This window comes from Phaseolus vulgaris, chromosome 5 (assembly GCF_000499845.2).
Source record: "Phaseolus vulgaris cultivar G19833 chromosome 5, P. vulgaris v2.0, whole genome shotgun sequence".
Classification (NCBI taxonomy): domain Eukaryota; kingdom Viridiplantae; phylum Streptophyta; class Magnoliopsida; order Fabales; family Fabaceae; genus Phaseolus; species Phaseolus vulgaris.
In genome coordinates, this window is record NC_023755.2 from 39,054,231 (window position 1) to 39,081,641 (window position 27,411).

At 32.4% G+C, this 27,411-nt stretch overlaps 2 protein-coding genes and 1 long non-coding RNA gene across 3 annotated transcripts; 2 read left to right on the forward strand and 1 right to left on the reverse strand.

Annotated features, from left to right (window-relative positions):
* Positions 1 to 796: 796 nt before the first annotated feature.
* Positions 797 to 6,633, forward strand: LOC137835888 (LRR receptor-like serine/threonine-protein kinase IOS1). Its single transcript, XM_068644631.1, has 14 exons — positions 797 to 976; positions 1,967 to 2,122; positions 2,631 to 3,162; positions 3,246 to 3,727; positions 3,806 to 3,944; positions 4,033 to 4,104; positions 4,247 to 4,318; positions 4,391 to 4,471; positions 4,672 to 4,826; positions 4,933 to 5,180; positions 5,266 to 5,392; positions 5,574 to 5,642; positions 5,731 to 5,920; positions 6,052 to 6,633. Exons 2-14 carry the CDS (start codon positions 2,059 to 2,061, stop codon positions 6,461 to 6,463), a joined length of 2,643 nt encoding a protein of 880 aa, XP_068500732.1. The 5' UTR covers positions 797 to 976; positions 1,967 to 2,058; the 3' UTR covers positions 6,464 to 6,633.
* Positions 6,634 to 6,931: 298 nt separating this feature from the next.
* LOC137835892 (uncharacterized) lies at positions 6,932 to 11,321 on the reverse strand. Its single transcript, XR_011085166.1, has 2 exons — positions 11,107 to 11,321; positions 6,932 to 7,074 (listed from the first exon to the last, which is right to left on the reverse strand). It is a non-coding gene; the product is annotated as an uncharacterized lncRNA (long non-coding RNA).
* Positions 11,322 to 18,330: 7,009 nt separating this feature from the next.
* On the forward strand, positions 18,331 to 24,049 carry LOC137835887 (LRR receptor-like serine/threonine-protein kinase IOS1). The gene is made up of 14 exons (XM_068644630.1): positions 18,331 to 18,505; positions 19,090 to 19,224; positions 20,044 to 20,584; positions 20,663 to 21,138; positions 21,231 to 21,369; positions 21,458 to 21,529; positions 21,693 to 21,764; positions 21,839 to 21,919; positions 22,118 to 22,272; positions 22,378 to 22,625; positions 22,713 to 22,839; positions 23,022 to 23,090; positions 23,163 to 23,352; positions 23,438 to 24,049. The coding sequence occupies exons 2-14, from the start codon at positions 19,161 to 19,163 to the stop codon at positions 23,847 to 23,849; spliced, it is 2,646 nt and encodes an 881-aa protein (XP_068500731.1). The 5' UTR covers positions 18,331 to 18,505; positions 19,090 to 19,160; the 3' UTR covers positions 23,850 to 24,049.
* Positions 24,050 to 27,411: the final 3,362 nt, after the last annotated feature.

The following is a 27,411-nucleotide window of genomic DNA, read 5'->3' on the forward strand; positions in this document are numbered from 1 at the left end:
AAATTTGATAACAAAAACTTTGGTTGCTAATTAAATACCAATTTAGAAGTCATTTAATAGTAATAAAAAAACTAATTTAAAAATCAAATTTGATAAAAAAAATTCAAAACTAAAACTTTAAAACATCAACTATTAACCTAACCTGCCGTATATAATATCGGTGTTCAATTAAATAAATAATTAAAACGTTGTCTTTTTGTTTACAAATTAACCTGTGTAATCTAATTTTATTATGAATTTGTTTTAGAAGAACTCAAACATTGTATTCTTAATTTATCACATTTATGGAGTATGAGTTGTTTTACCAACTTTTTTATAAGTATTATTTTTAAGAGTGAAATAATGTCTTTGAAAAAAACTAAATTTAGTTAATTGTATTGAAATTAATTTTTTGAGAAGTAATATGATTTTTTTAACAAAATTAGCTTATCAATTAATAAATTTTAGTTTAAAAACAAAATAATTTTATTTTATCCTTTACAATATTTAAAAAAAAAATGTAGAAACTAGTATCATTTTCCACCTCTGCTTCTGCTGAAATGTTGAATCACGTGGTTGTGCTTCTGCTGAACGGCACAGACCCTGGATGGAATGACAGTGTTAAAAGGTTTTCGTGCATTATAAGGTTAGGTCAATGCATCCTACCATTGACTGGAGTCAATGGTGGAACATTCCACAGAGTCACAGCCAATTTTTCTTCTTTCTGACCTAGTCACTCCATAATAGTCAACATCTTGTATATGGGGCAAACTGTTACAATATATTATGGTAAATAGCCTTGATGGAAAGGTAATAAGGTGAAGTTGGAGCAGCAGAAATTCAGATCACATCACTGCACTGGTAGCTTCTTCCTTCTTCTTCATTTCCTGCTTATGAGTTACACATGCAGAATCCTCACTCAGTAACTGCTATATGAAGATTTAACAGTTATGGGGTTTCCTGTCACACATTTTCTTGAACACTCTCATGGATTCAGGTGATTTCCTATTTAAGATGATGTCTGAGGATGATTCTTTATATTTGATATGATCCATATTTTGTTTAAACAGTGGGTTAAGGACTCTATATATATACCTGCATGCATGTATTAATTACTCATCCCTCTTTCTTTCATCAATTTTCTTTTATAATATTTTATTTTTTCATGCTCTACCCATAATATTCAGATTATGCAGGTGCAAATTATGCAGCTATAAAAACCAGTGTACATTCAATTCTGATTACCGCTTTTAGATTGTTACTTAGCAAAGAGTTTTGGTACAGGTTGAAACACTCATAAAAAGTATTCTTTTAGTTCATTTATTTTTTTGATAAAAAAAGAGAGTATATTTTTAACTGGAAAACTTAAATTACAAATCTGTTGTATATGATGATTAGCACATGACTAGTAACTTTATTATAAATTGCAATTATAAAAATAACTTTACACTCTCAACTAATTAAGAGAAAAACTTACGAATAAGAATATTATGTTGAGTTTTATACTTTGAGGTTCTTTTTACGGGATCTTTTTTCTTTTTAGTGGATTCATTGTCTGACTCAAACGTATTTTAAACTGTAATTTTGTTTTAATTAATTTTCAAATTTGTATCTTCTTTATAAATAAAGCTCTTAAACTTTAATTCAATCGTGAATTGATCTTAAACTTTATTGTTTTTCTATTATTTAATATATAAGGATGATTGTAAAAGTCTTTTATGAAGTATGAATATTTTTAAAGATTAATTAGGAAAGTATTAAAATTTTAGGTGTTTATTTATAAAAGTTAAGATGAATTACAACAAAGTGTTTGTTATTGGTCTCTTTTGTATATATTCCTGGAAGTGATCCTGCTCAATCATTGCAGTTTTTGTGATAATATTCAGCCTTTTATTCTAGCTGTTTTTTTAAAAATTAAATTACAGATTTTATTTGAAGTTAGGGTTGATTGATGGGTGAATTAAGTAGTATTATTTGTATGATGCAGATTGCAGAGTTAAACACGGAAACAGAAATTAAAGCTAAAAAGTGTTTGTAATTACCTCAAAAGCTCACACGTTGACTAGGTCGTCTAAGTCAATGTGGATGACTTTCTACGTTGCTCTTTTAGCTGTTCTACTTCTTCAAGTTCATGCTCAACCAGGTTCGTTACACCAAAACAACAACCATTTATTTTCTCAAACAACTTCATTATATCATTATTTTCTGTGCTAAAACAATAGAAAAAGAAGACAGACAAAAGAGAAAAAGAATAAAAATAAATTTTATTTAATTAAAAAATAAAAAATAATCAATTTTGTAAAGCTCCATATTTACCAGTCGCACTAGTCCAAACTATATTCTGAAGTATCTATAATAAACATGTTTCACTAAAGAATAATAAACATGTTTCACTAAAGATTAATACTAGATTCATCATAATCATACTGAAATATTCATTTTATCTTTCACGGCAGAACGATTTGTCGTAGCTACTTTATTAGTCTGATATTCAAATTTTCTTCATCTTTTCACTACTTAATGTCTTATCTATCTTATCTATGTAATTTAAATTATTACTGAATTCAATATATATCTTCTTTCATTATTAATTTCACTCTTTCTCTCTTCGTAGCAACTTTAACAGTAATATATGCAATTTTATGTTTTAGGATTTATCAGCATAGATTGCGGAGCTGAAGCAGGTGTCAACTATACTGACACACTTGGTATAAATTACGTTTCGGATGCAAATTTCACAAATACTGGTGTGAGATCGACAATATCATCTGAGGAGATCAGCAGGCACAGTCAACGACAACTGTTGAGGCTGAGAAGTTTCCCAGAAGGAAAAAGGAACTGCTACAAAATAAGCGTCACAAGAGGCTCTAAGTATCTCATCCGCACTCTTTTTCTTTATGGAAATTATGATGTCCGAAATATGTCACCACAGTTTGATCTTCATCTGGGACCTAACCTGTGGGATACAGTCACTATACACAATGCATCCTCTTACCAATCCAATGAGATCATACATGTACCTTTACAGGATTTCGTACAAATCTGTCTGGTTAACACAGGAAATGGTACACCATTTATAACAGCCATAGAATTGAGAATTTTGAAAAATAATACATACGTTACTGAATCAGGATCACTGAAACGTTACCGGCGATATGATTTGGGTTCTAACAGAAGCTACAGGTGAAATCATACTTATGGATTAAATCTGTTGCCTTATAAGATTTGATTGATTCATTATTGGATTTATTCTGATTTTCTCACAGGTACTCGGTTGATGTTTATGATCGTTTCTGGTATGTCTGGGACAAAAAAAATTGGACTAAGTTAAGTGCTTCGATTCCAGATAATTCTTTGATAGAGAATGATTACCGACTGGGAGCAACCATCATGAGCACCGCAGTTACACCAGCAAATGGTAGTGCTCCGTTGGTAATAAGCTGGGAGGCAGAAAATGAAACTGAGGAATTCTATATGTACATGCACTTCACGGAGATCCAGGTGTTAACCACGAATCAGACAAGACAATTCAACATCAGGAGGAACGGTGAATCAGGGTGGTGGTTTCAAAATTTCTCCCCACTGTACCACAATGTCACTACTCTATATACCCCGTCAGCCATCAGCGGGAAAGTAATTACATATTCACTGGAGATGACCAAAAATTCTACCCTGCCTCCCATCATCAATGCCATTGAAATTTACAAACTAAAACAATTCCATCAATCTGAAACATTCCAAGAAGATGGTAAGCCACAAAACTATCGTACTTTATATCCATTTCTTCTGTTTTTTCAATTTTTTTTATGATTTGAAACATATATAGTCGATGCGATTACAAGCATCAAGTCAGTTTATGGGCTGACAAGAGATTGGGAAGGTGATCCATGCGCCCCTGCAGCCTACTTGTGGGATGGTTTGAACTGTACCTATGGCGACAACGAGGTCCCAAGAATCACAACTTTGTAAGTCTTCTTGCTCATATTTCTATTTTTGCTTTATAAAACTCAGATGATATTGTATATAAATATAACTATTCATTGAGTAAAACAGGAATTTAGGATCAAGTGGATTGTCAGGAAAGATAAACCCTTCAATCTCAAAGCTCACCATGTTGGAGAATCTGTGAGTTTTTTTTGTTTTTCTTTTATTTCACCCACTCCAAAAATAGACGAGACCAGAAAAAACTGTAAGATATTCTTTTGACTTTCGGCACATGTGTCAAGATTTAAACATACTTACTATAGCCAAACTATTTGTTTTCTAGGGATTTATCTAACAACAACTTAAGTGGTGAAGTTCCTGATTTTCTGATTCAGTTGCAACACTTGAAGATCTTGTAAGTTACTTCATTTACTGCAACACTATATATTATCCTCTGAATCAGATAATAGAATGATATTTTTTTTAGAAACTTGGAGAAGAATAACCTCTCCGGTTCAATTCCCTCTTCACTTATTGCAAAATCACACGAAGGTTCTCTCTCACTAAGGTATGAATCTAACTAAAAGGTCTCAAATTCATAATATGGTTACTTATGATGCTGATTGATTATTAATTACTTATATTTAAGGCATTTGAGATTCATTTATAAATGATCCACAAATAAATTGAAGTATGTATTTAAATTATGGATTATTTGTAACGTTTACTGAGACTTGAAACATATTTTTTCTGTGATTTCCATGGTAGTGTGGGTCAAAATCCAAATCTATGTGAATCTGGTCAATGCAACGAGACGAAAAAGAAAAACATAGTTACGCCCATAGTAGTATCCATTTGTGGGGTTTTAATTCTTCTAATAGCCGTTGCAATACTGTGGATCTGTAAAAGGAAAAAATCAAAAGGTAATGCTGAAGTAATTACGGCAAGTTCGTATTTTCTATTAACATTTTACCATAAAGTTATTTTTAACCTATTCATTTTCAAAATATTTTTTTGAAAAATTTACAGATTCGGTGGCAGTAAATCATCAGAATAAGATTTCACAGCAATCCACAGAAAAGGATGATTCGTTCCTGCAACACAAAAGTCAAATGTATTCATACATTGATGTCCTTCAAATCACTAACAATTTCAATAGAATTATTGGTAAAGGAGGATTTGGAACAGTTTACCTGGGCTTTATCGATGAGACTCCAGTTGCAGTGAAAATGCTTTCCCCATCAGCAGTTCATGGTTATCAACAATTTCAGGCAGAGGTAAGTTATTAATCAATTTACTCTAGGTTTCTAAGCTTGGTACCAAACTTATATGGTTTAACATGGTTGTAATTTTGATTTGCAGGTTAAAGTTCTAATCAGAGTTCATCACAAAAATTTGACATCCCTTATTGGTTACTGTAACGAAGGAACCAACAAGGCTCTCATATATGAGTACATGGCTAAAGGGAACTTACGAGAACATCTCTCAGGTTGGTTCCAAATAACATTATTTTTTTGTTAAAAATTTGTGAAATCAATTTCCAAGTTTGATTCATTTCTGAAACTCTTTATATGGAATTTGTAATATTGGAGAACTGTATGAGTCGTATGACTAACTTGTACTGAACAAAAACAAACATGTATAGAAAGTTACAGAAGTTGTTCCTGTAGGTAAATACAACGAATCACCATTCTTGAGCTGGAAGGAAAGACTTCGTGTAGCAGTGGATGCAGCCCTAGGTCAGAAAGTAAAATTCAAATTATGAATTTTTGTTAACTCTCTTTTACCTTCTTAACACGTTTGCCGTATTTATAAATCTAATATCAGGGTTGGAATATCTGCAAAATGGTTGCAAGCCTCCTATAATCCACAGAGATGTAAAATCTGCAAACATCTTGTTGGATGGACACTTCCAAGCAAAATTATCTGATTTCGGTCTATCCAAAGTTGTACCAGTTGATGGGGCATCTCATGTGTCAACTATTGTTGCTGGTACTTTTGGTTATCTGGACCCTCAGTAAGTACTTTGATTATTGCCTTTTCCTTCATTTTATAGGAAAATATAGAGAGAATTTCCACGTGAATATTTGAGTTATCATCACAAAATTCGCAGAGGAAATAATTTGGGTTTCATGACTTCTCCTGCAGCTACCACTCTTCCAATAGATTAACACAGAAAAGTGATGTTTATAGCTTTGGAGTTGTTCTCTTGGAAATAATCACAAATCAATCAGTAATGGCAGGGAATGAAGAAAATGGTCACATAAGTGAACGAGTTAGATCCATGATACCAACGGGGGATATCAGGGCCATAGTTGACTCAAGGTTAGAAGGAAATTTTGACATTAACTCCGCATGGAAAGCCCTAGAAATAGCAATGGCTTGTGTTTCTCCAAATCCCAACGAAAGGCCAATGATGAGTGTGGTGGTGATTGAACTACAAGAGAGTTTGGCCACGGAATTAGCTAGAACAGAGCATAACAATGGTGGTGATCCTAGGTACTCAGTTGCGGAGGGGAGCGAGGATTTAGACACCGAATTCATGCCCTTTGCTAGGTAAAAGCTTACTCAAGATGAGAATAATAGAACAACGTTGTAACAAGGGAAAGTGATGTTTGTACCAGAAGTTGGTTATGAGTGGTTTACTTTTATCAGTTTTCTGAATCTGTGTTGTTTAGGAGTGGTGATAGCAGTAATAAAAATTAAAAATATTATTTTGGATTTGTAAACTAGAGTTGCCAAAAACAATCACTCTAGCAAGTTTTATTATTTTAATCTTTAGAAATTGTTATTAACAAATACTTAGTTTAAACTCAAGAAAAGTAATGAGAAAATATTAAGACATAGAGGATTGTTACAGCTTTTGATATATGCGGAAATATGTTATAAGTTTTTTTTTTTTTAATCAGCAATAAAGATTTAATAAATAGAAGTACTAGGGGTACTCCAACCCATTTACACAATTCCTTATACTAGAGAAATGAGGTTTCCAAATAACATGCCTAAACATAGACATATTCTACACATATATCTGCTAATCTTAACCTCTTTAAAAACAACAAGATGTCAATACATAAACCAAAATAGATATCAAGGAATCCTGTAACTTAATCAAATTCCAGACTATAGGCGTATCAACTCAAAAGAAAGACTTTGCCTCCTTGCTATCTACTGCATTTTCCAAGCATCCATTATGATTAAAGTTGTACCCCAAGGACATTACTCTCATGCAAACCAAGAATCCAACAAAAAGCAAAGAAAGGGTGTTAATCATCAATGTATTGATTTTAAACATTCATATACATTAATACACCAATCAGAATAAGAGAAATTTGACTTTGGAAATTTATAACTTACCCATGCCCACGCCTTTACTTGGGCCAAAGCAAAAATTTCAACAGGATCCACCACTGCATTATTGAAAATTATCCTATTCCTATGATTCCAAATTCCCCAAATAATAGAAATCCACATACATTTCCAAACACAATTTCCCAAGTAGTTTAGACCCATAAAACCTATTTGTTCGAAATGTTGAATAGCATTATCACAATGTACAAAAACTCTACCAGCCCAAGCATCAGACATACACCATACTTTAGAAGTCACTTTACATGTGAAGAAAAGATGATTTACTGTTTCAAGCTCAGACCCACACATGACACACATTCCCCTTCCAACCTGAATTCCTCTATGTACTAAATTATCATATGTTGCAATTTTACCAAATAAAACACGCCAGGCAAAGTAATGTGCTGATGGTAGTGCTTTTATGCTCCAAAAAGAATCAAAATTGAAATCAGAGCATGAATGTGACTGCAAATTATTTTGTTGGCAAAGGATTTTATAAGCAGAATTAACAGTAAAACAATTTGAGATATCACCTACCCACACCCACTCATCATTTCTACAAGCATCTATTTTAATAGTCTTCAATTCATCCATAAATTCATTTATAATTTCATTTTCCCATAAAAACCACTCTCTTCTCCATTCTATTTGCCATACCCACTGATTTTCTTGCCATACCCCATATTTATCTACAGAGCCCTCTTTAAGCACTGAGTTTGAAAAAATTCTGGGATATCTGTTTTTCAAAGTATCATTCCCTATCCAATGGTCTGTCCAAAACTTAATATTACTCCCTGCACCGATCTTCCACCTTCTATGATTATCAAACCAAGAGTTTGAGTTTCCTCCGCACACCTTCTTGATATCTCTCCACCACCAAGATTCAGTATTTGACACAACACTATCATCTAACTCTCTCCAAGACCCATATTTAGATTCCAATACCTGTTTCCAAAGTCCTGATTTTTCACAACCAAGTCTCCATTTCCATTTCCCAAGAAGAGCCATATTAAACAACTTTACATCCTTAATTCCCAGTCCTCCTTCCGATTTAGATTGACATAGAAGGTCCCACTTAATCCAGGCTATCTTCCTTTTATCACTTCCCCATCCCCATAGAAAATCTCTTTGTAATCTTGTGATTAAATTCCCAACTGTTGTAGGCATTTTGAACAGAGATAAGTAATATAAAGGGACAGCTGAAATGACAGATTTTATCAAAGTAACTCTTCCAGCAAAAGATAAAAATTTTCCTTTCCAACTAGAAAGCTTGCTTTTAATTTTTGCTATCATATCATTCCAAAACACTTTTTTCCTATGATTATCTCCCACAGGAACCCCTAAATATTTAAAAGGAACTTCCATTTGATTACAATTTAAAATCGCAGAGTATCTTAGAATTTCAGTATGTTGTGCCCCTATACCTGCGATTTTACTTTTTCGAAAATTCACCTTCAACCCAGACACAAGTTCAAAACATCTTAGAGTACATTTAATTGTTGTAATGTTTTTCACATTATCCTCACAGAAAAATATAGTATCATCAGCAAACTGTAACATACTAACCTCAACCTGATCCAAGCCTACTTTAATCCCATCATAGAATCCTTTTTGTTGGGCCACTCTCATGACTCCAGCCAAACCTTCAGCCACTATAAGAAATAGAGATGGTGCTAAAGGGTCGCCCTGCCTTAGGCCCTTTGTCGGTTGGAATTGTTCTGTAGGACTTCCATTGACAAGTATGGATATAGATGATGATTCTAAGCAACTCCTAATCCATCTAATCCATGTATTTCCAAACCCCATCCTTTGTAACATATAAAATAGAAAATTCCAATCCACAGAGTCGTAGGCTTTCTCAAAATCAGCCTTAACAATGATACACTTACTCTTCTTCTTTCTTACCTCCTCTATAACTTCATTTGCCACAATTATGCTATCAAGAATACCCCTTCCTTGAATGAAAGCTGATTGTTTATGATCAATGATTATATGCATGATTTTCTGCAGTCTTCTAGCTAAAATTTTTGCTATGATTTTGTAAAAACTGCCAACTAAGGATATTGGTCTAAAGTCCTCTAATCTAACAGGGTTAGCAATTTTAGGGATGATTGTGATAAAAGAGGCATTACATCCTTTTGGCCATCTCCCCCATCTTTGAAAGCAACATACAGCTTTATATAATTCTATATTTATAATCTCCCAGAATTCTTTAAAAAAGCTAAAATTAAAACCATCTGGTCCAGGGGATTTATTACTATCACAGTCCCACACTGCCTGTTTCACTTCTTCCATAGAGATTACCTTTATCAAAGCCCTATTATCCTCACTGCTAATATTTGGGAAGGGAACATTGTCTAACAGCAATTGAATTTCTCGTGAGCCCGTGAATCTTTCTTTATAGAACCTTAGAACTTCCCCCTTTACCCTTGATGGTTCCTCACACCATTCATTCCCTACATACACCCCGTTCAATCTGTTTTTATTTGACCTCCATTTTATAATCTTATGAAAGAATTGTGTATTTAGATCTCCTTCCTGCAGCCATTTAATTCTTGATTTTTGTCTATTAAGCATTTCAATTTTTAGGCACAGATTTTTCAAATCAGCAAACAAAGATTTCCTTCTTTTTTTCTCATCCTCATTCAATCCACCTTGCTCATCTTTTGTGTCTAGATTGCTAATCATCTGTTCTAGGTTAATTAATTTTGTCTGCAATGAGCCAAACACCTCTTTATTCCAAGTATTAATCCTCTTTTTTAAAGATTTCAATTTTTCCTTCATTTTCCATATTTCATTTCCTTCAAAATTTTGATTTTCCCAATCATTCTTAACACAATCTTTAAAGCTTTTGTCTGTTTGCCACACATTTAGATATCTAAACGGTTTTGGTCCCTAATCTTGATGAGATTGTTTTATAATTAAAGCACAATGATCAGATACCGTTCTATTTAAAGCATATTGTTTACATTGTGGCCAAACATCCATCCATTCCAGGGACAATAGTGTCCTATCCAATCTTGATTTTGCCTCCCCATTAGTTCTATACCAAGTGTATCTCCTTCCTACCATAGGTATGTCAAATAGTTCCATTTTTTCAATGAACTCATTAAAATCATTCATTTCCTTTTTGTATGAACCCAAAGGTTGACAACCTATTCTCTCATCTTGTTTTCTCACGGCATTAAAATCACCAAGTATGCACCACAACTTATTTTGATTCTGTTCTTTAAAAATTAAAATTTCCTCCCACATTATTCTTTTTTCACTTAAACTACAAGCAGAATACACATTTACCACAACAATTAATTGATTTTTATCAAGCATTATCCCTTGAGCAATAACAAAGCCATTTCCTATGTAATGATATTCTAATTTAAAAGCATTATTATCCCAGATGGTAAGGATTCCCCTTGCACCTTTGTCAGCATTCTTATGTATCCAGTTTATGTTCGATTTCCCCCACATATTTTGGCATATCTCAAAATTTATATTTTCCATTTTAGTTTCTTGTAAGCATGCAAACTGTATAGCTTCCTTTGATATAATATTTTTTATGTATGTGCGTTTGTGTTGTGAGCCTAACCCTCTACAATTAAAACATAATATTCTCATTAATCAACAGTCACATTCCCCCCTTTTCTAGACAGATTACACTGTTGGTCCCTATTTTCCAGAAAATTTATTTGTTTTATAACATCGTCCTCATCCCCAGAATATGTAAACCCCAATTTTTTCGCAAGATCCCATAATTTCACCGCATCCATAGGGCTATTTTTCAACCAAAACATCCTATTACAATTTCTAATTCCAGAATCAGAGACAGATATAGATGGTTTTTTATTTGCTAACCTTTTGGATGTTCTTTTCACCCCTCCATTCGGTGCATGAGTCGACTTTCTCCTTTTTCTACTGGATTCACCAATGAGCATGTTGGACCGCTAGAGCAAGGAGCTGGGATTGATTTTAGTTTGGTTGATAAGGGACATATGGTTCTGCGCAGAGACGGAAATAGAAGTGGGTTGCATAACCTCCTTTCCTTTTAACACACGATCATTCTTTACATCCCTTGTTGTTATGCCTTTCGTTGTCCCACAAATTTTGATCGTTTCATCCTCCCATTGATGACTCTTACAGCCGCTAGAGTCATTCTCGTGCAAGCACTGAAAGACGTGAGGGTTGAGATCAATGTCCATTAGATGGGCTTCAAGTTTCTGATTGGGCTGGCTAGTGCATCCAGGTTCCAACGATATATTTCCATCTCCACTCCCCCTCCCCTGCCATAGGTCCACTACCGCCTCATTCGGCCCACAAAGAGTATCTGAAATATGGCTGACGTTGGATGGTTTGTTGTGAGCCGCACACATGGGTGACCCTTGATTGTTAGGGCTGACTTGGATATTATCATTATGTGGAGCGCATATGGGCCACGAGCCCAGCCCATCCTGCAAGATCATTTCATCTTCAAATTCCGCACGTTCCCGTCTTTGGGCTTGTGACTCGTTTGGCCCATTTGTTTGGTCAATTCTAGGGTTGACTTGAATCATGTCCGTTGGAGTTTTTTAGCCGTTGTCTTGGGAAGCTGAATCTGGTACCACTGTGTTATAAGTTAGTAAAGTTAAAATTAATAATGTTATATAAGTTAGTAATAATAATTTAGCTTCTTCCCTTTTTATATTGATAGTTTCCTCCTTACTTTTGTCTACAATCCCTATACAGAACTCTCTTTTCTTCGAGTTTTCCTGAACTTTTAAGTCAAGGTATTTGAACGGGATTGACATTTGGGCACAGTTAAGCATATTGGCATAAACCGCTAGCTGCTGGCTTTTGTAGCTTCGCAAACCACCAAAGTGTCATCTACGAACTGAGCATTGAAACTTCTACTTGGCCTATTTTCACTCACTGCTTTTCTTACTAGGCCTGTCCAACCTCTCACCATGACCAAAAAGAGAAAATGAGCGATTGAGACCCTTTGTCTTAGACCCTTTGTGGGAATGAATTCTTGGGAAGAACTGTAACATCCTTAATTTTACCCATATATAATGTAATAAAAGTAAAACAAGCAATATTTAATTACAAATAACATATACTACTTTCTCATATGTGTATCTCAAAAGAAATATCCCTCTTCATAGGGATTTAATATATACATCAAAAGTTTTAACAACCAAACAAAACATTCAAATAAAACTATCTCATTTTTTCAGCTGTTCACTGAACTGCTCCCATGTAAAACACGATCATCACAGATAAAGAAACAAACACAAACAAATAACAGGGTAAGCTATCTATATAAAATGTTTTGATATAATTTAAATTTCAAATTAATAAGCATAATTCATCAATTCTCATATGATTTCTCAAACCATCAAGTGTCTATTACATTCATAAAATTCATTTTTCATATGTCAGACTTTTACTGACTCACAACACTTGACTCTACTTCCGGAAGACTCGCTGCATCTGTCATACTACTGCTGTGAAACCCACACAACCATGCACATAATTATCTCAATATCTCATCATCTCATCATCTTCATATGACAGGGTAAATCCATTTGATATGCTCTGATCAGTTCTTTCAAACCTCAGAATCAGCCAAATGGACCTCCTTCGACTCTCACCAACTGAATAACTTCATCTATTTGATTCCATTATATCAGTAGAGTTAGGATCGTCTCATTCACAGGACACTCACAAATCAATACACCCTAATAAAGTGTCTTGATCACACTTTAACCTCATTACATACATCATTTAACATATCAATGCACCACTCAATCACTTCATATATAAACTTTCTAAATAATCCAAATATATCTCAAACTTTACTTAAAACACATAATTAATTCCAAATATATGCTCTTTAAATCAATCATCATCTGAAATCACACAACCACTTCTCATCAAACATCTCACTTAAGTAATTCAATCAAAATATTCAAAAAGAATAGCTCAACTCATTTATATTATCATTCAAACACTTTCAATTCTCAATCACAAACAGTTTCAACAAATTATTCACCTTAAAATCAATATAAAAGATTCAAAATCAACCATTCCAGTCAATATATTACTTTACTCTTCAAGAGAGACAATCCTGCAAGCAAAAATAATTGGAATTGGTGACTACGTCACCTCCACATCCAGAATCTTCTAACCTAGGGTTTTATTGAAAATAATAAGACTAGCTTCCCTTAGCTGAACTTTAGCTGATGCTCACGAGCTCCAAATCTAAAGCTGCACCACAGAATCCTAATCAAAATCTAACTATATAACTAAGACTTTGAGTTAACAGATATTAACCCTAAAGATAAAAGAGTCACATGTAAAACTCATGTAGACAACCAAGTTCAAAATTTGACTCAAAGAAAAGGGCCAAAAATGAACTTACTCTATTTAGGATTTTGATCAGGCAATCTTGTAGAGTTCATTTCCAGGAGTCCAATAGCAGACTCCGATCGTCAAACTGATAACTGAGGATGTCAGAATCATAGAGAGAAGGAGAGGAAAGGAAAAGGGTACGAAAATAAACTTACTCTATCAGAGATTTTGATTTTGATCGGGCAGTCTTGTAGTCTTCGCTGCCAGAGTCTAATGGCGTACTCTGATCGTCAAACAGATGAACGAGGAGGTCAGAATTTTAGAGAGAAGGGAGAGAAAGGAAAAGGGAAACTTTTAGAGAGATGTGGTTATTTTAAAATGAAACAATAACTGAATTTTCTATTTATATGTCATTTTCATTTAAATAATAAAATATTTCGGTATCATTTAAAATATATCCCTTCTACTCTAAGGTTATTTTCTAGATCCTTATAAGAACTACCATTCATCAAAACAGATACAAATGATAGCATCCTTTAATCCAACTAATATATTTCTCACAGAAGCCTAATCTACTAAACATACAGTAGAGGAATTCCTATAGAACAGAGTCATAAGTTTTTTCATGATCAACTTTTATTATTAGTCTTAACCTCTTTTCCTTCATAAGATCTTCCACCACTTCATTGGCTACAATGATGCTTTTCAACAACAAGCCCCTATTTCTTATAGTTAGGTGGTTTTGAGTATGAGATGCAGTTATACTAGAAAACAGTGAAGAAAGGTGAGACAGTTCTCAATTTATAAGGCAATTAAAACAATGCATTTACATGACATCATTTTGTAGAAAAAGGATGTCAAAAAACAAAATAAAAAAAATAAACCCTAAATCTAAACCCCAAACCCTAAAAAGGATAACAAAGGTAAAAGGTATGAAAAAAAAATATTAAATTTGAATTCATACTAATTAACTGATGATAATTATATACATAAGATGAAATTGTATGCATATTTTTATATTTTTTCAATTAAATTTAGAATTTTACTTCACTAATTTATAATGAGATATAATAAGAAATACAAAGTATAGTATTTTGATGAGAATCAAACTTACAGAAAGTCTTCTAACATGTAGAGATATACATTCAAAATAAGATTATTTTTTAAAGTGGAGTGTTAGATTACTTTAAAATATTTTCTTTGATTCAATTGAAGATTTGGTATTGAATTACTTCTAAATTCTAATATGCTTGTTTCTCTTATTCTAATTGTTGTCTTGGTCTTTTGACTTGCATTTTCTCATTTTAGTTTGATTGTTGTTGGCATAATATATAAGTGATTGCACACCTTACTTCATTGAACCGGTTTTATGAGATTAAGTTAGGATTAAAGCTCACTTCTTAATAATTGCAGTTGTGGTCTTTTTGGCAAGGTTAGGTGTGTAGTTGTTTGAAAGATGTTGTGTTGTATGGTTGTTTTAGTCTTTTGTTTATGAGTTGTATCACCCCTAAAATAATTCATTTGTATATATTGTTTCTTGCTGATAAAAAAAATTATAATTAATTTAAGATTTAGTAGGGAATTTTTTTTGTAGTATAAATTACAAGTAATAAAATTCTTTTAATTATATATAAATTTATAATATGGTTATTATAGTAAAGAAATCATTTTCATATAATTTTTTTTATCAGCAAATAGCAATGAAATTAAATAAGACCACTTCAGGGGTGGTCCAACCCTTATACAACAAAACAGATTTTCTCAAAGAGCCTTTCCATCTACATATCAACCAAAAGACCTCCTACTCTCTTTCCCATCTCAATCAATAATAAAAGAAACCCAAGAAACAACCTTTTACATAAAAACTAAACAGAATACATACATACCAAGGGTTCAAGACACCAATCAGAGAATGAGAAATTAGCTGACGGTATCTTTGATGAGATCCATGACCAAACCTTAATCTGTGTTAGAGAGAAAATTTCAGTGTGATCAACCACTCCACCTTTAAATAAACAATGTCAACCTTAATCCATGACCAATCCTTTTCATATAATATATTACATATGGACGACCAAACATGTCAATTTATTATTGGTCTAAAAAATAGATCGAAAGACTGCCTTAATCAAACAAATGAAAATTTTAATCCATCCCATTTATTCAAGCATTTCCACTTAATAATTTGAAGCAATATTCTTAATATAATATTAACTTGTCCGATGGTCCATTAGGGAATAAAATTCCCAGTTTTTTTTATTTGTATTTGAGAGTAAGTCAATGGTGATTAACAATTTAAAATGAAACACACACTGCACATTTTTATTTCAGATAACATTTAAATCATTATTTGATATTATAAGAATCATTAAGTACATCTCAATCACTTTAAAGTAATTTGTTATTCTCCAAAAATTCTGAATTATTCGTATGTTACACTGAAAACTAACAGTCATCCATAATAAGTATATTGTAATATTCATCCTATTTTTCATGTTATATTTGTTGCACTTACTTTGTAATAGTCTAATACCTAAATCTCTTTTTTTATTTATTTAATGTTTTAATCTATATAATTTAAATCATCATCGAATAGAATTCAATATATCTCCTTTCACCATTAAGTTTCTATATTTAATGTTTGATTCTTATAATCTCAATACCATCCTATATTCACATACCACTACAAGAAAATCATGAAATAGAAACTAATTTTTGACTAAAATAATTAGTTACAATAGAAACTAAAATAGAGATCATTTTAGAAACTAAAAAATAATTGGTTTCTAAATTAGTTTCTATTATTTTCTATTATTGTTAAATAGTTTCTAAATTGGTATCTAATTAGCAACTAATGTTTTAACTACCAATTATTTAGTTTCTAAATTTGGTAGAAAAACTTTGGTTGCTAATTAAATACCAATTTAGAAACTATTTAACAATAATAGAAAATAATATAAACTAATTTAGAAACCAAATTTCTTTTTAGTTTCTAAAATGGTCTCTAATTTAGTTATATTGCAAACACTTTGAATAGTTGAATCATTGTTAGATGACTTTACTTATATTATAATGGAATAATATTAGAGTAATATTGGAGTTTGATTCTTCATCAGCTTAAGGGATAGATTAAAGAAGGATATAATTAATAATCTAATAAAAATAATTAATATCTATGACGTTAAGGGAATTATCTAAATATATCCAAAAATCAGCAAGAGAAAACGGATTTTGAAATATATCAATGTATTCTTGGTTGGAATAAGTATAAAGCAATTCTCATAGAATAATAATGGAGCAGGTCTATAAATAAACAACATTAATAAGTGGAAAATAATTAATTTCCTAATCTTAGGACTACGGTGCAGTGGAAAAGGTCATGGGATTATAACAACTAGCTTTTATTTAATATGAATATACGTTCTCATATATGAAAGAAAAAAAAAACATTAAGATCATATTCTTTGTCTAAGAATGAAACATATATAATAATTAAACTAGAGCTGTCACATTCACAACAAATGCGAAATATATATACATATGAATGTCATCTCATTAGGCTGTTTACAATTTCTTTATTAGTGATTTTTTCTGTAAAAAAAGAACAAAAAATTGTTAACAAAAGGTTATCAGTTTTGTAAATTGTAAGCAATGAGAGTACAATTAGAGAAGTATAAAAGATAGAAAACAAATTTCACATTAAAAATCTTAATTAAAATTCATTTATCCCCAGTTGAATAAATATTGAAGAATTACCTGGGTTAATTATCCCCCAAATTGTTCCAAACCATTACAAGAAAATCATAAAATAGAAATAAAAACAAAAAATAATTAGTTGTTATAGTAATTAAATTAGAGATTATTGTAGGAATTAAAAAAAATTGGTTTTTAAATTAGTTTTAAATATTGTTAAATAGATTCTACCAAGGTTTTAATTACCAATTATTTAGATTCTAAATTTGGTTAAAAAACCTTGATGGCTCATTAGATACTAATTTAGAAACCATTTAACAGTAATAAAAATCAATTTATTAGAAACTAAATTTGATAAAAAAAATTCAAAACTAAAATATTAAAACATCAACTATATAACCTAACCTGCCCTATTAGTATCAGGTGTTCAATTAAATAAATAATTAAAACGTTGTCTCTTTTTTTTTACAAATTAACCTGTGTAATCTAATTTTATTATGAATTTTTTTTGAAGAACTCAAACATTGTATTCTTAATTTATCACATTTATGGAGTATGAGTTGTTTTACCAACTTTTTTATAAGTATTAACTTTAAGAGTGAAGTAATGTCTTTGAAAAAAACTAAATTTAGTTAATTATATTGAAATTAATTTTTTGAGAAGTAATATGATTTTTTTAACAAAATTAGCTTATCAATTAATAAATTTTAGTTTAAGAACAAAATAATTTTATTTTATCCTTTACAATATTTACAAAAAAAAAATGTAGAAACTAGTATCATTTTCCACCTCGGCTTCTGCTGAAATGTCGAATCACGTGGTTCTGCTTCTGCTGAACGGCACAGACCCTGGATGGAATCACAGTGTTAAATGGTTTTCGTGCATTATACGGTTAAGTCAATGCATCCTTCCATTGACTGGAGTCAGTGGTGGAACATTCCACAGAGTCACAGCCAATTTTTCTTCTTTCTGACATAGTCACTCCATAATAGTCAACATCTTGTATATGGGGCAAACTGTTACAATATATTATGGTAAATAGCCTTGATGGAAAGGTAATAAGGTGAAGTTGGAGCAGCAGAAATTCAGATCATATCACTGCACTGCTACCTTCTTCCTTCTTCTTGCTTATGAGCTACACATGCAGAATCCTCACTCAGTAACTGCTATATGAAGATTTAACAGTTATGGGGTTTCCTGTCACACATTTTCTTGAACACTCTCATGGATCCAGGTGATTTCCTATTTAAGATGATGTCTGAGGATGATTTATATTTGATATGATCCACATTTTGTTTTCTGCTTTGTTTAAAGCATGCATGTATTAATTAGTCATCCCTCTTTCTTTCATTAATTTTCTTTTATAATATTTTATTTTTTCATGCTCTACCCATAATATTCAGATTATGCAGCGTTGCTGCATAATTCAGCTATAAAAACCAGTGTACATTCAATTCTGATTGCCAGCTTTTAGATTGTTACTTAGTAGAGAGTTTTGATACTTATATAAGGGTTGAAATACACTTGAAATATCCCTTGATTTATTTATTTTTACTGATGCATTTTCAACTGGAAAACTTAAATTACAAATCTGTTGTATATGATGATTAGCACATGACTAGTAAACTTATAATAAATAAATTGCGTATGATATTATGTTGAGAAACTTACGAATAAGAATATTATGTTGAGTTTGATACATTGAGGTTCTTTTTACGGGGTCTTTTTTCTTTTTAGTGGATTCATTGTCTGACTCAAACGTATTTGAATTTAGGTTGATTGGTGGGTGAATTAAGTAGTATTATTTGTATGATGCAGATTGCAGAGTTAAACACGGAAACAGAAATTAAAGCTAAAAAGTGTCTGTAATTACCTCCAAACCTAAGTCAATGTGGATCACTTTCTACGTTGCCTTTTTAGCTCTTCTACTTATTCCAGCTCATGCTCAACCAGGTTCGTCAAAACACCAACTATTTCTTTTCTCGAACAACTTCATTATATCATTATATTTGCTGTGCTAAAATAATATAAAGAAGAGAGACAAAAGAGAAAAAGAACAAAAATAAATTTAAGTATCATGGGGGAGAAAAAGGGGTATTGGATGAACATTTTGTATTGAATTCTCTCTCTATTTGTTTTCCTTGTCTTTTTTTAAATTCTGTTAGTGCGTGTGGGTTGTGACTCTTCTATCTTTGTACCCTTTTTCTGAAAATGAATAGTACACACACAACATCCATCTAGTTTTCGTTTTGCAGTCTTAATTGTTTTCTCTGGCCATTGGGATTATATTTTTTTTTATCAACAAAGAATAAATAAAATAAAATAAGACACTTCAGGGTTATCCTAACTCTTATACAAAACACTCAAACCAAGTTTCCTAACACCCTACCAACACAAGATCCAACAAACAATACACTACAAACTAACAATAAAAACTAGTTCAAGATGTAGGAACCCAACAAATACAATTACATCAACCCACCAAGAGATCACACTCTCATTATAGGACAAGTATCCCACAACAAAATAGGATCTTTGCCAACAGACGGAGGTGCCAAACCAAGTGCCAAACTCGACACACCGATCCTACAAAAGGAACAAGTACGCCAAAAAGAAATCCACCAAATAGATCACACCATTAGGGTTATCATGTGCACATTACTTAAGTAAGCTCATGTTGGTTTAGTGACCTTTTATCCTTCAAGCGAAGAAGACTTCACTCTCTCTTTTTGTAGCAACTTTAACAGTAATATATGCAATTTTATGTTTTAGGATTCATCAGCATAGATTGCGGAGCTGAAGCAGGTGTCAGCTACACTGAGCAATCACTAACCATAAATTACGTTTCCGATGAAAATTTCATAAATACTGGTGTGAGAGGCACAATAGCATCTGAAGAGATCAACAGGAACAATCAACAACAACTGTGGAATCTGAGAAGCTTCCCGGAAGGAAAAAGGAACTGCTACAAAATAAACGTCACAAGAGGCTCTAATTATCTCATCCGCACTACTTTTCTGTATGGAAATTATGATGGCCGAAATATGTTACCAATGTTTGATCTTCTTCTGGGAGCTAACGTGTGGGATACAGTTACTATAGAAAATGCATCCCTTGACCAATCCAAGGAGATCATACATGTGCCTTCACTGGATTTCATACAAATCTGTCTGGTTAACACAGGAAATGGTACACCATTTATAACAGCCATTGAATTGAGGACTTTGAAAAATGATACATATGTCACTCAATTTGGATCACTGGAACTTTACAAAAACTGGCGTTTCGATTTGGGTTCTAACAGAAGCTACAGGTGAAATCATAGTTATCGATTAAGTCTGCTGCCGTATAAGATTGATTGATTATTGGATTTATTCTGATTTTCTCACAGGTACTGGGTTGATGTTTATGATCGTTTCTGGTATGTCTGGATTCCAGATGATTGGACAAAGCTAAGTGCTTCGATTCCAGATGATTCTTTGAAACAGAACGATTACCGACCGGGAGCAACCATCATGAGCACCGCAGTTACACCGGCAAATGATAGTGCTCCGTTGGTAATAAGATGGGAGCCAAAAGATGAAACTGAGGAATTCTATGTTTACCTGCACTTCACGGAGCTTCAAGCGTTAACCGGGAATCAGACAAGAGAATTCAACATCATGAGCAACGGTAAATTATGGTTTCCAAATTGTTCTCCGGAGTACATGAAAGTCAACACTTTATATAGCAAGTCAGGCACCAGCGGGAAAGAAATTAAATTTTCCCTCGAGAGAACCGAAAATTCAACCCTGCCTCCCATCATCAGTGCCTTTGAAATCTACAGAGTAATAGACTTACAGAAACCTGAAACACTCCAAGGAGATGGTATTTTTCATTTTTTGAATCCATTTATTTGGTTTTCACTATTGTACATGAACTTAACTACATTCTTCTCCTCTTTTGCATTTGAAAAAAAGTTGATGCGATTACAAGCATAAAGTCAGTTTATGGAGTGAAAAGAGATTGGGAAGGTGATCCATGCGCCCCTGCAGCCTACTTGTGGGATGGTCTCAATTGTTCTTATAATGGAATTGAGTCACCAAGAATCACAGCTTTGTAAGTCATGCTTACCAAATTTCTATTATTGCTTTATAAAACTGAGATGATATTGTATATAAATATAACTATTGATTGAGCAAAACAGGAATTTATCTTCAAGTGGATTGTCAGGAAAGATAGACCCTTCAATCTCAAAGCTCACCATGTTGGAGAAGCTGTGAGTTTTTTTGTTTTTCTTCTCAGTTTTAAATCTTGTTTATCTGGTTTTAAATCTTTTTATTAATTATCCTACCCACTTATCTGTAAGATATTCTTTTGACTTTAGGCACATGTGTCAAGATTTAAACATACTTAGTATAGCCAATCTATTTGTTTTTCAGGGATTTATCTAACAATAACTTAAATGGTGAAGTTCCTGATTTTCTGATTCATTTGCAACACTTGAAGATCTTGTAAGTTATTTCATTTACTGGAACACTATATATTATTCTCTGTATCAGATAATAGAATACGATATTTGTTTTAGAAACTTGGAGAAGAATGACCTCTCCGGTTCAATTCCCTCTGCACTTATTGAAAAATCACACGAAGGTTCTCTCTCTCTAAGGTATGAATCTAACTAAAAAGTCTCAAATTCATAATATGGTGACTTATGATGCTGATTTAAGGCATTTGAGATTCATTTATAAATGATCCACAAATTTCTGAGCTCAAGCAAAATAAATTGAAGTATTATTTAAATTATGGATTATTTGTAAGGTTTACTGAGACCTGAAACATAATTTTTCTGTGATTTCCATGCTAGTGTGGATCAAAATCCATATCTATGTGAATCTGGTCAATGCAACGTGACGAAAAAGAAAAACATTGTTACACCCATAGTAGTATCAATTTGTGGAGTTTTAATTCTTCTAATAGCCGTTCCAATACTGTGGATTATTAAAAGGAAAAAATCAAAAGGTAATGCTGAAGTAATTACGGTAAGTTCGTATTTTCTATAAACATTTTACCAAAAATATTATTTTTAACCTATTCATTTTCAAAATATTTTTGAAAAATTTACAGATTCGGTGGCAGTAAATCATCAGAATGAGATTTCACAGCAATCCACAGAAAAGGATGATTCTTTCCTGCAACGCAAAAGTCAAATGTATTCATACTATGATGTCCTTCAAATCACTAACAATTTCAATAGAATTATCGGTAAAGGAGGATTTGGAACAGTTTACCTGGGCTTTATCGATGAGACTCCAGTTGCAGTGAAAATGCTTTCCCCATCAGCAGTTCATGGTTATCAACAATTTCAGGCAGAGGTAAGTTATTAATCAATTTACTCTCTAGGTTTTTGAGCTTGGTACCAAACCTGTATAGTTTAACATGATTGTGATTTTGATTTCCAGGTTAAACTTCTAATCAGAGTTCATCACAAAAATTTGACATCCCTTATTGGTTATTGTAACGAAGGAAGCAACCAGGGTCTCATATATGAGTACATGGCTAAAGGGAACTTACGAGAACATCTCTCAGGTTGGTTCCAAATAACACTATTTTTTTGTTAAAAATTTGTGAAATCAATTTCCAAGTTTGATTCATTTCTGAAACTCTTTATATGGAATTTGTAATATTGGAGAACTGTATGAGTCGTATGACTAACTTGTACTGAAGAAAAACAAACATGTATAGAAAGTTACAGAAGTTGGTTCGTGTAGGTAAATACAACGAATCACCATTCTTGAGCTGGAAGGAAAGACTTCGTGTAGCAGTGGATGCAGCCCAAGGTTAGAAAGTAAAATTCAAATTATGAATTCTTGTTAACTCCCTTTTACCTTCTTAACACAATCTAATATCAGGGTTGGAATATCTGCAAAATGGTTGCAAGCCTCCTATAATCCACAGAGATGTAAAATCTGCAAACATCTTGTTGGATGAACACTTCCAAGCAAAATTATCTGATTTCGGTCTATCCAAAGTTGTCCCAGATGATGGGGCATCTCATGTGTCAACTATTGTCGCTGGTACTCTTGGTTATCTGGACCCTCAGTAAGTACTTTAATTATTGCCCTTTCCATCATTATCTAGGAAAATTTAGTGAGAAATAATTTGGGTTACATGATTTCTGCTGCAGCTACCACTCTTCCAATAGATTAACACAGAAAAGTGATGTTTATAGCTTTGGAGTTGTTCTTTTGGAAATAATCACAAATCAATCAGTAATGGCAGGGAATGAAGAAAATGGTCACATAAGTGAACGAGTTAGCTCCATGATATCTACAGGGGATATCAGGGCCATAGTTGACTCAAGGTTAGAAGGAAATTTTGACATTAACTCCGCATGGAAAGCCCTAGAAATAGCAATGGCTTGTGTTTCTCCAAATCCAAACGAAAGGCCAATGATGAGTGTGGTGGTGATTGAACTACAGGCGACTTTAGCGACGGAATTAGCTAGAACAGAGCATAATAATGGTGGTGATTCTAGGTATTCAGTTGCAGCGGTCAGCGTGGATTTAGATACCGAATTTATGCCCTTGGCTAGGTAAAAGCTACTCAATATGAGAATAATAGAATAACGTTGTAACAAGGGAAAGTGATGTTGTACAAGAAGTTGGTTATTAGTGCTTTACTTTTATCAGTTTTCTGAATCTGTGTTGTTTAGCAGTAATAAAAGTTAAAAATATTATTATGGATTTGTAAATTAAAGTTGCCAAAAATAATCATTCTAGCATTTTTTATTATTTTATTGCTTTGTTAATTTTTCTATTGAAGTTTATCTTTAGAATTTTTTATTAACAAATACTTAGCTTAAACTCAAGAAAAGTAATGAGAAAATATTAAGACATAGAGGATTCTTACAGTTTTGATATATGCGGAAATATGTTATATAAGTTAGTAATAATAAGTTAAAATTAATAATATGTTATATAAGTTAGTAACAATAAGTTAGCTTCTTCATTTTCCATCATGATAGTTTCCTCCTTACTTTGTCTACAACCTCCTTTCAAAACTAATTTTTCTTCTGGTTTTCCTGAACTTTTAAACCAAGGTATTTGAACGGCATTGACATTTGAGCACAGTTAAACATATTGGCATAGACCTCTAGCTGCTGACTTTGGACGCCTACAACTCCAATCCTCATCTTATGAAATTTCACTTTTAAATCAGTCGCTAATTCAAAACATATAAGGATTGTCTTAATTGTGATAACATCTTGGTTTGTAGCTTGGCAAATCACCAAAGTGTCATCTGCGAACTGAAGCATTGAAACTTCTACCTGGCCATCCCCAACTTCCACCCCTTTTAACTTATTTTTGTTCACTGCTTTTCTTACTAGGCCTGCCAAACCTCCCACAATGACCAAAAAGAGAAAATTAGCGATTGAGTCCCCTTGTCTTAGACCCTTGTGAGAATGAATTCTCAAGTAGGACTACCATTAATCAAAACTAACAAAGAAGATGACTCCAAAAACATCCTTTTTCACAAAGTCATAAACTTTTTCATAATCGACTTTTATTATTAGTCTTGACCTTTTTTCCTTTATAAGATCCTTCACCACTTCATTAACTACAATAATGCTTTCTAACAAGCCTCTATCTCTTGGAAAAACTTATTGAGATTTATCAATAATTCTAGAGAGAGCACATTTCATTCTATTAGCTAGAACTTTAGAGATGATCTTATATATTGCACCAACAAGTGACATTGGTCTATACTCATCCAAATTCGTGGGATCCTTTAGCTTAAGTACATGAACAATAAATGAGTAGTTGCAATTCTTCTTGTACTCTCAAAACTTTGAACTGCTTGTAGAATGTCATTTTTTAGGGTTTCCCAAGATCCTTTGATGAAATTGAAGTTAAAAGTTAGGACTTTATGAACCATCACACTGTCACCCTATATCACTTACCTCTTCCTCTGTCTTTGCAATTAGCTTAATATTTACCTCCTGTGTAAGATTCAAAAAATCCACATTCCTCAGTCTAACCTTATAGTTAGGTGGCTTTGAGAATTGTTTGGCAAACAATCTTCTAGATCTAACAACTTCAAGATCCTCATACCACACTCCATCCACATCCACATCCACATCCACACCTTTAATTTGGTTCGATATTCTCCTCCATGAAATAGTCGACACATGTTGAAGTTTAAACTTGGAAGTGCATGTGAACCCGATACAATTTAAGATCCATGATTAACTAGTTTGGCGGGGGAAAAGTGTTCGCAAAATTTTGTTTCGTCACCAAAATAATGTTTCACGAGATACCTTAAGCAGTGGTGGTGAGTATGTGATGCAAACATACTAGAAAACAGTGAAGAAAAGTGAGGCAGTTAGATTTTATTTTATCAACAAAAATAAATGAATTATTTAAAGGAGATATTCGGTATGTCCCCTTTAATACTCAATACTCAATTAAGACAATTAAAACAATACATTTACATGACATCATTTTATAGAAAAAAAGGATGTCAATAAACAAAATAAAAAGGATAACATAGATAGATGTAAAAGGTATGAAAAAAAAGTAACAACCAGTGAATAGTTGAACCCATTATGTAAAAAATGTGTAAAAAGAAGTTTAATTTTGATCCCTTTGTGAATGTAATGATTTTTGCAGATGGAGGCAGTTTTTATAAGGTAGTTGAAACTTTGTTGCCAGTATTGTAAGAAGAGTATTTTGATTAAATTGGTAGAAAAGTAGTAAATGAACAAACAAGAATTTGTGTGAGAAAAGGAAACGAAGCCTGAAATTGTGGATATATATGTGTGTAAAGGGAAATAAATTAGAAGGATAAAGTTAAGTTGGTTTTATTGTGAGCTCAATTTCTTACTCATTCATGCCTTGGTACTATGTGTTTTCATGAAGGTAACTCAGAACTTATCCATCAATATTGTTTGGTTTTCAAACAAAAGTTTATCCTAAAAAATGCAGATTATGCAGCACAGAGGAGGTGTTTTGCTGCATAATTGTCAACCAACTACCTCATTTATGGATGCTGGTGCTACATGTATACATTGAGTAAGTAAATTCTCTTGGAGGGGCAGGGTATAATGCTGTTTTATGTATGGAAACTCTGGAAAAGGTGCTGACCATGCACATAAAAAGGGTGAAGAAAGAGTTGGGTATAGGGTAGGGGTGCTGGCATGTTGATCAAAGGCAGAGGGTGAACTCATGCAGCTGATAAAGACCCATCTGCGTCCACTTTTTTGTGTTGTACGCAGTTTTTGGTTCAAATGTGTGGGCCTAGTATGGATATGCAGTGTTATTATATAAGGTAGCTAGGCCAGGGATGTACCAATCTTTGGTTAGCTTTAGTGCTGTTTTTGTTTTGGTATATTGGTGCTGTCATGGCAACAATGCTACCTATACAGGTTTTGGTTGTTTATTCAGTCTATAGAATGTATATGGGTTGAAACAGTTCTGAAATGTCATCTTTTAATTATAGAATGTGTATGGGTTGAAACAGTTCTGAAATGTCATCTTTTAATTATAGAATGTGTATGGGTTGAAACAGTTCTGAAATGTCATCTTTTAATTATAGAATGTGTATGGGTTGAAACAGTTCTGAAATGTCATCTTTTAATTATAGAATGTATGTAGGTTGAAATAGTTTCGAAATGTCATCTTTTAATTATTTTTTTTTTAGTGATAAAAAGAATGCAGAATAAAGAGACTATAATTCTGCCAAGCAGGATCAATGACTTAATACAAGATGTGGACAACTATAAATAAATATCAAATTTGCATTCACACTAAGTTGATCATAATTATATATATATATATTTATAAAAGATGAAATTGTATCATATTTTATTCTCTCTTTTTTTCAATTAAATTTAGAATTTTACTTCACTAATTCATAATGAGATATAATAAGAAACACAAAGTATAATATCAAACTTACAGAAAGTCTTCTAACACGTAAAGATATACACTTATAATTAATTTAAGATTTAGTAGAGAATTTTTTTTAGTATAAAATACAAGTAGTAAAATTCTTTTAATTATATATAAATTTATAATATGGTTATTATAGCAAAGAAATCCTTTTCATATTACCTTTTCAATATAATATATTGGCTTATATGGACTGGAAAAATGTATT

Bases quoted from the DNA above. Each gene is read 5' to 3' on its own strand.
- LOC137835887 (XM_068644630.1), top strand. From the start codon at position 19,161: ATGTGGATCACTTTCTACGTTGCCTTTTTAGCTCTTCTACTTATTCCA. The intron at 22,273-22,377 runs GTAATGCTGAAG...AAAAATTTACAG, and splicing joins TAAAAGGAAAAAATCAAAAG to ATTCGGTGGCAGTAAATCAT. The intron at 22,840-23,021 runs GTTGGTTCCAAA...TGGTTCGTGTAG, and splicing joins CTTACGAGAACATCTCTCAG to GTAAATACAACGAATCACCA.
- LOC137835888 (XM_068644631.1), top strand. From the start codon at position 2,059: ATGTGGATGACTTTCTACGTTGCTCTTTTAGCTGTTCTACTTCTTCAA. The intron at 4,105-4,246 runs GTGAGTTTTTTT...TTTGTTTTCTAG, and splicing joins CTCACCATGTTGGAGAATCT to GGATTTATCTAACAACAACT. The intron at 4,827-4,932 runs GTAATGCTGAAG...AAAAATTTACAG, and splicing joins TAAAAGGAAAAAATCAAAAG to ATTCGGTGGCAGTAAATCAT.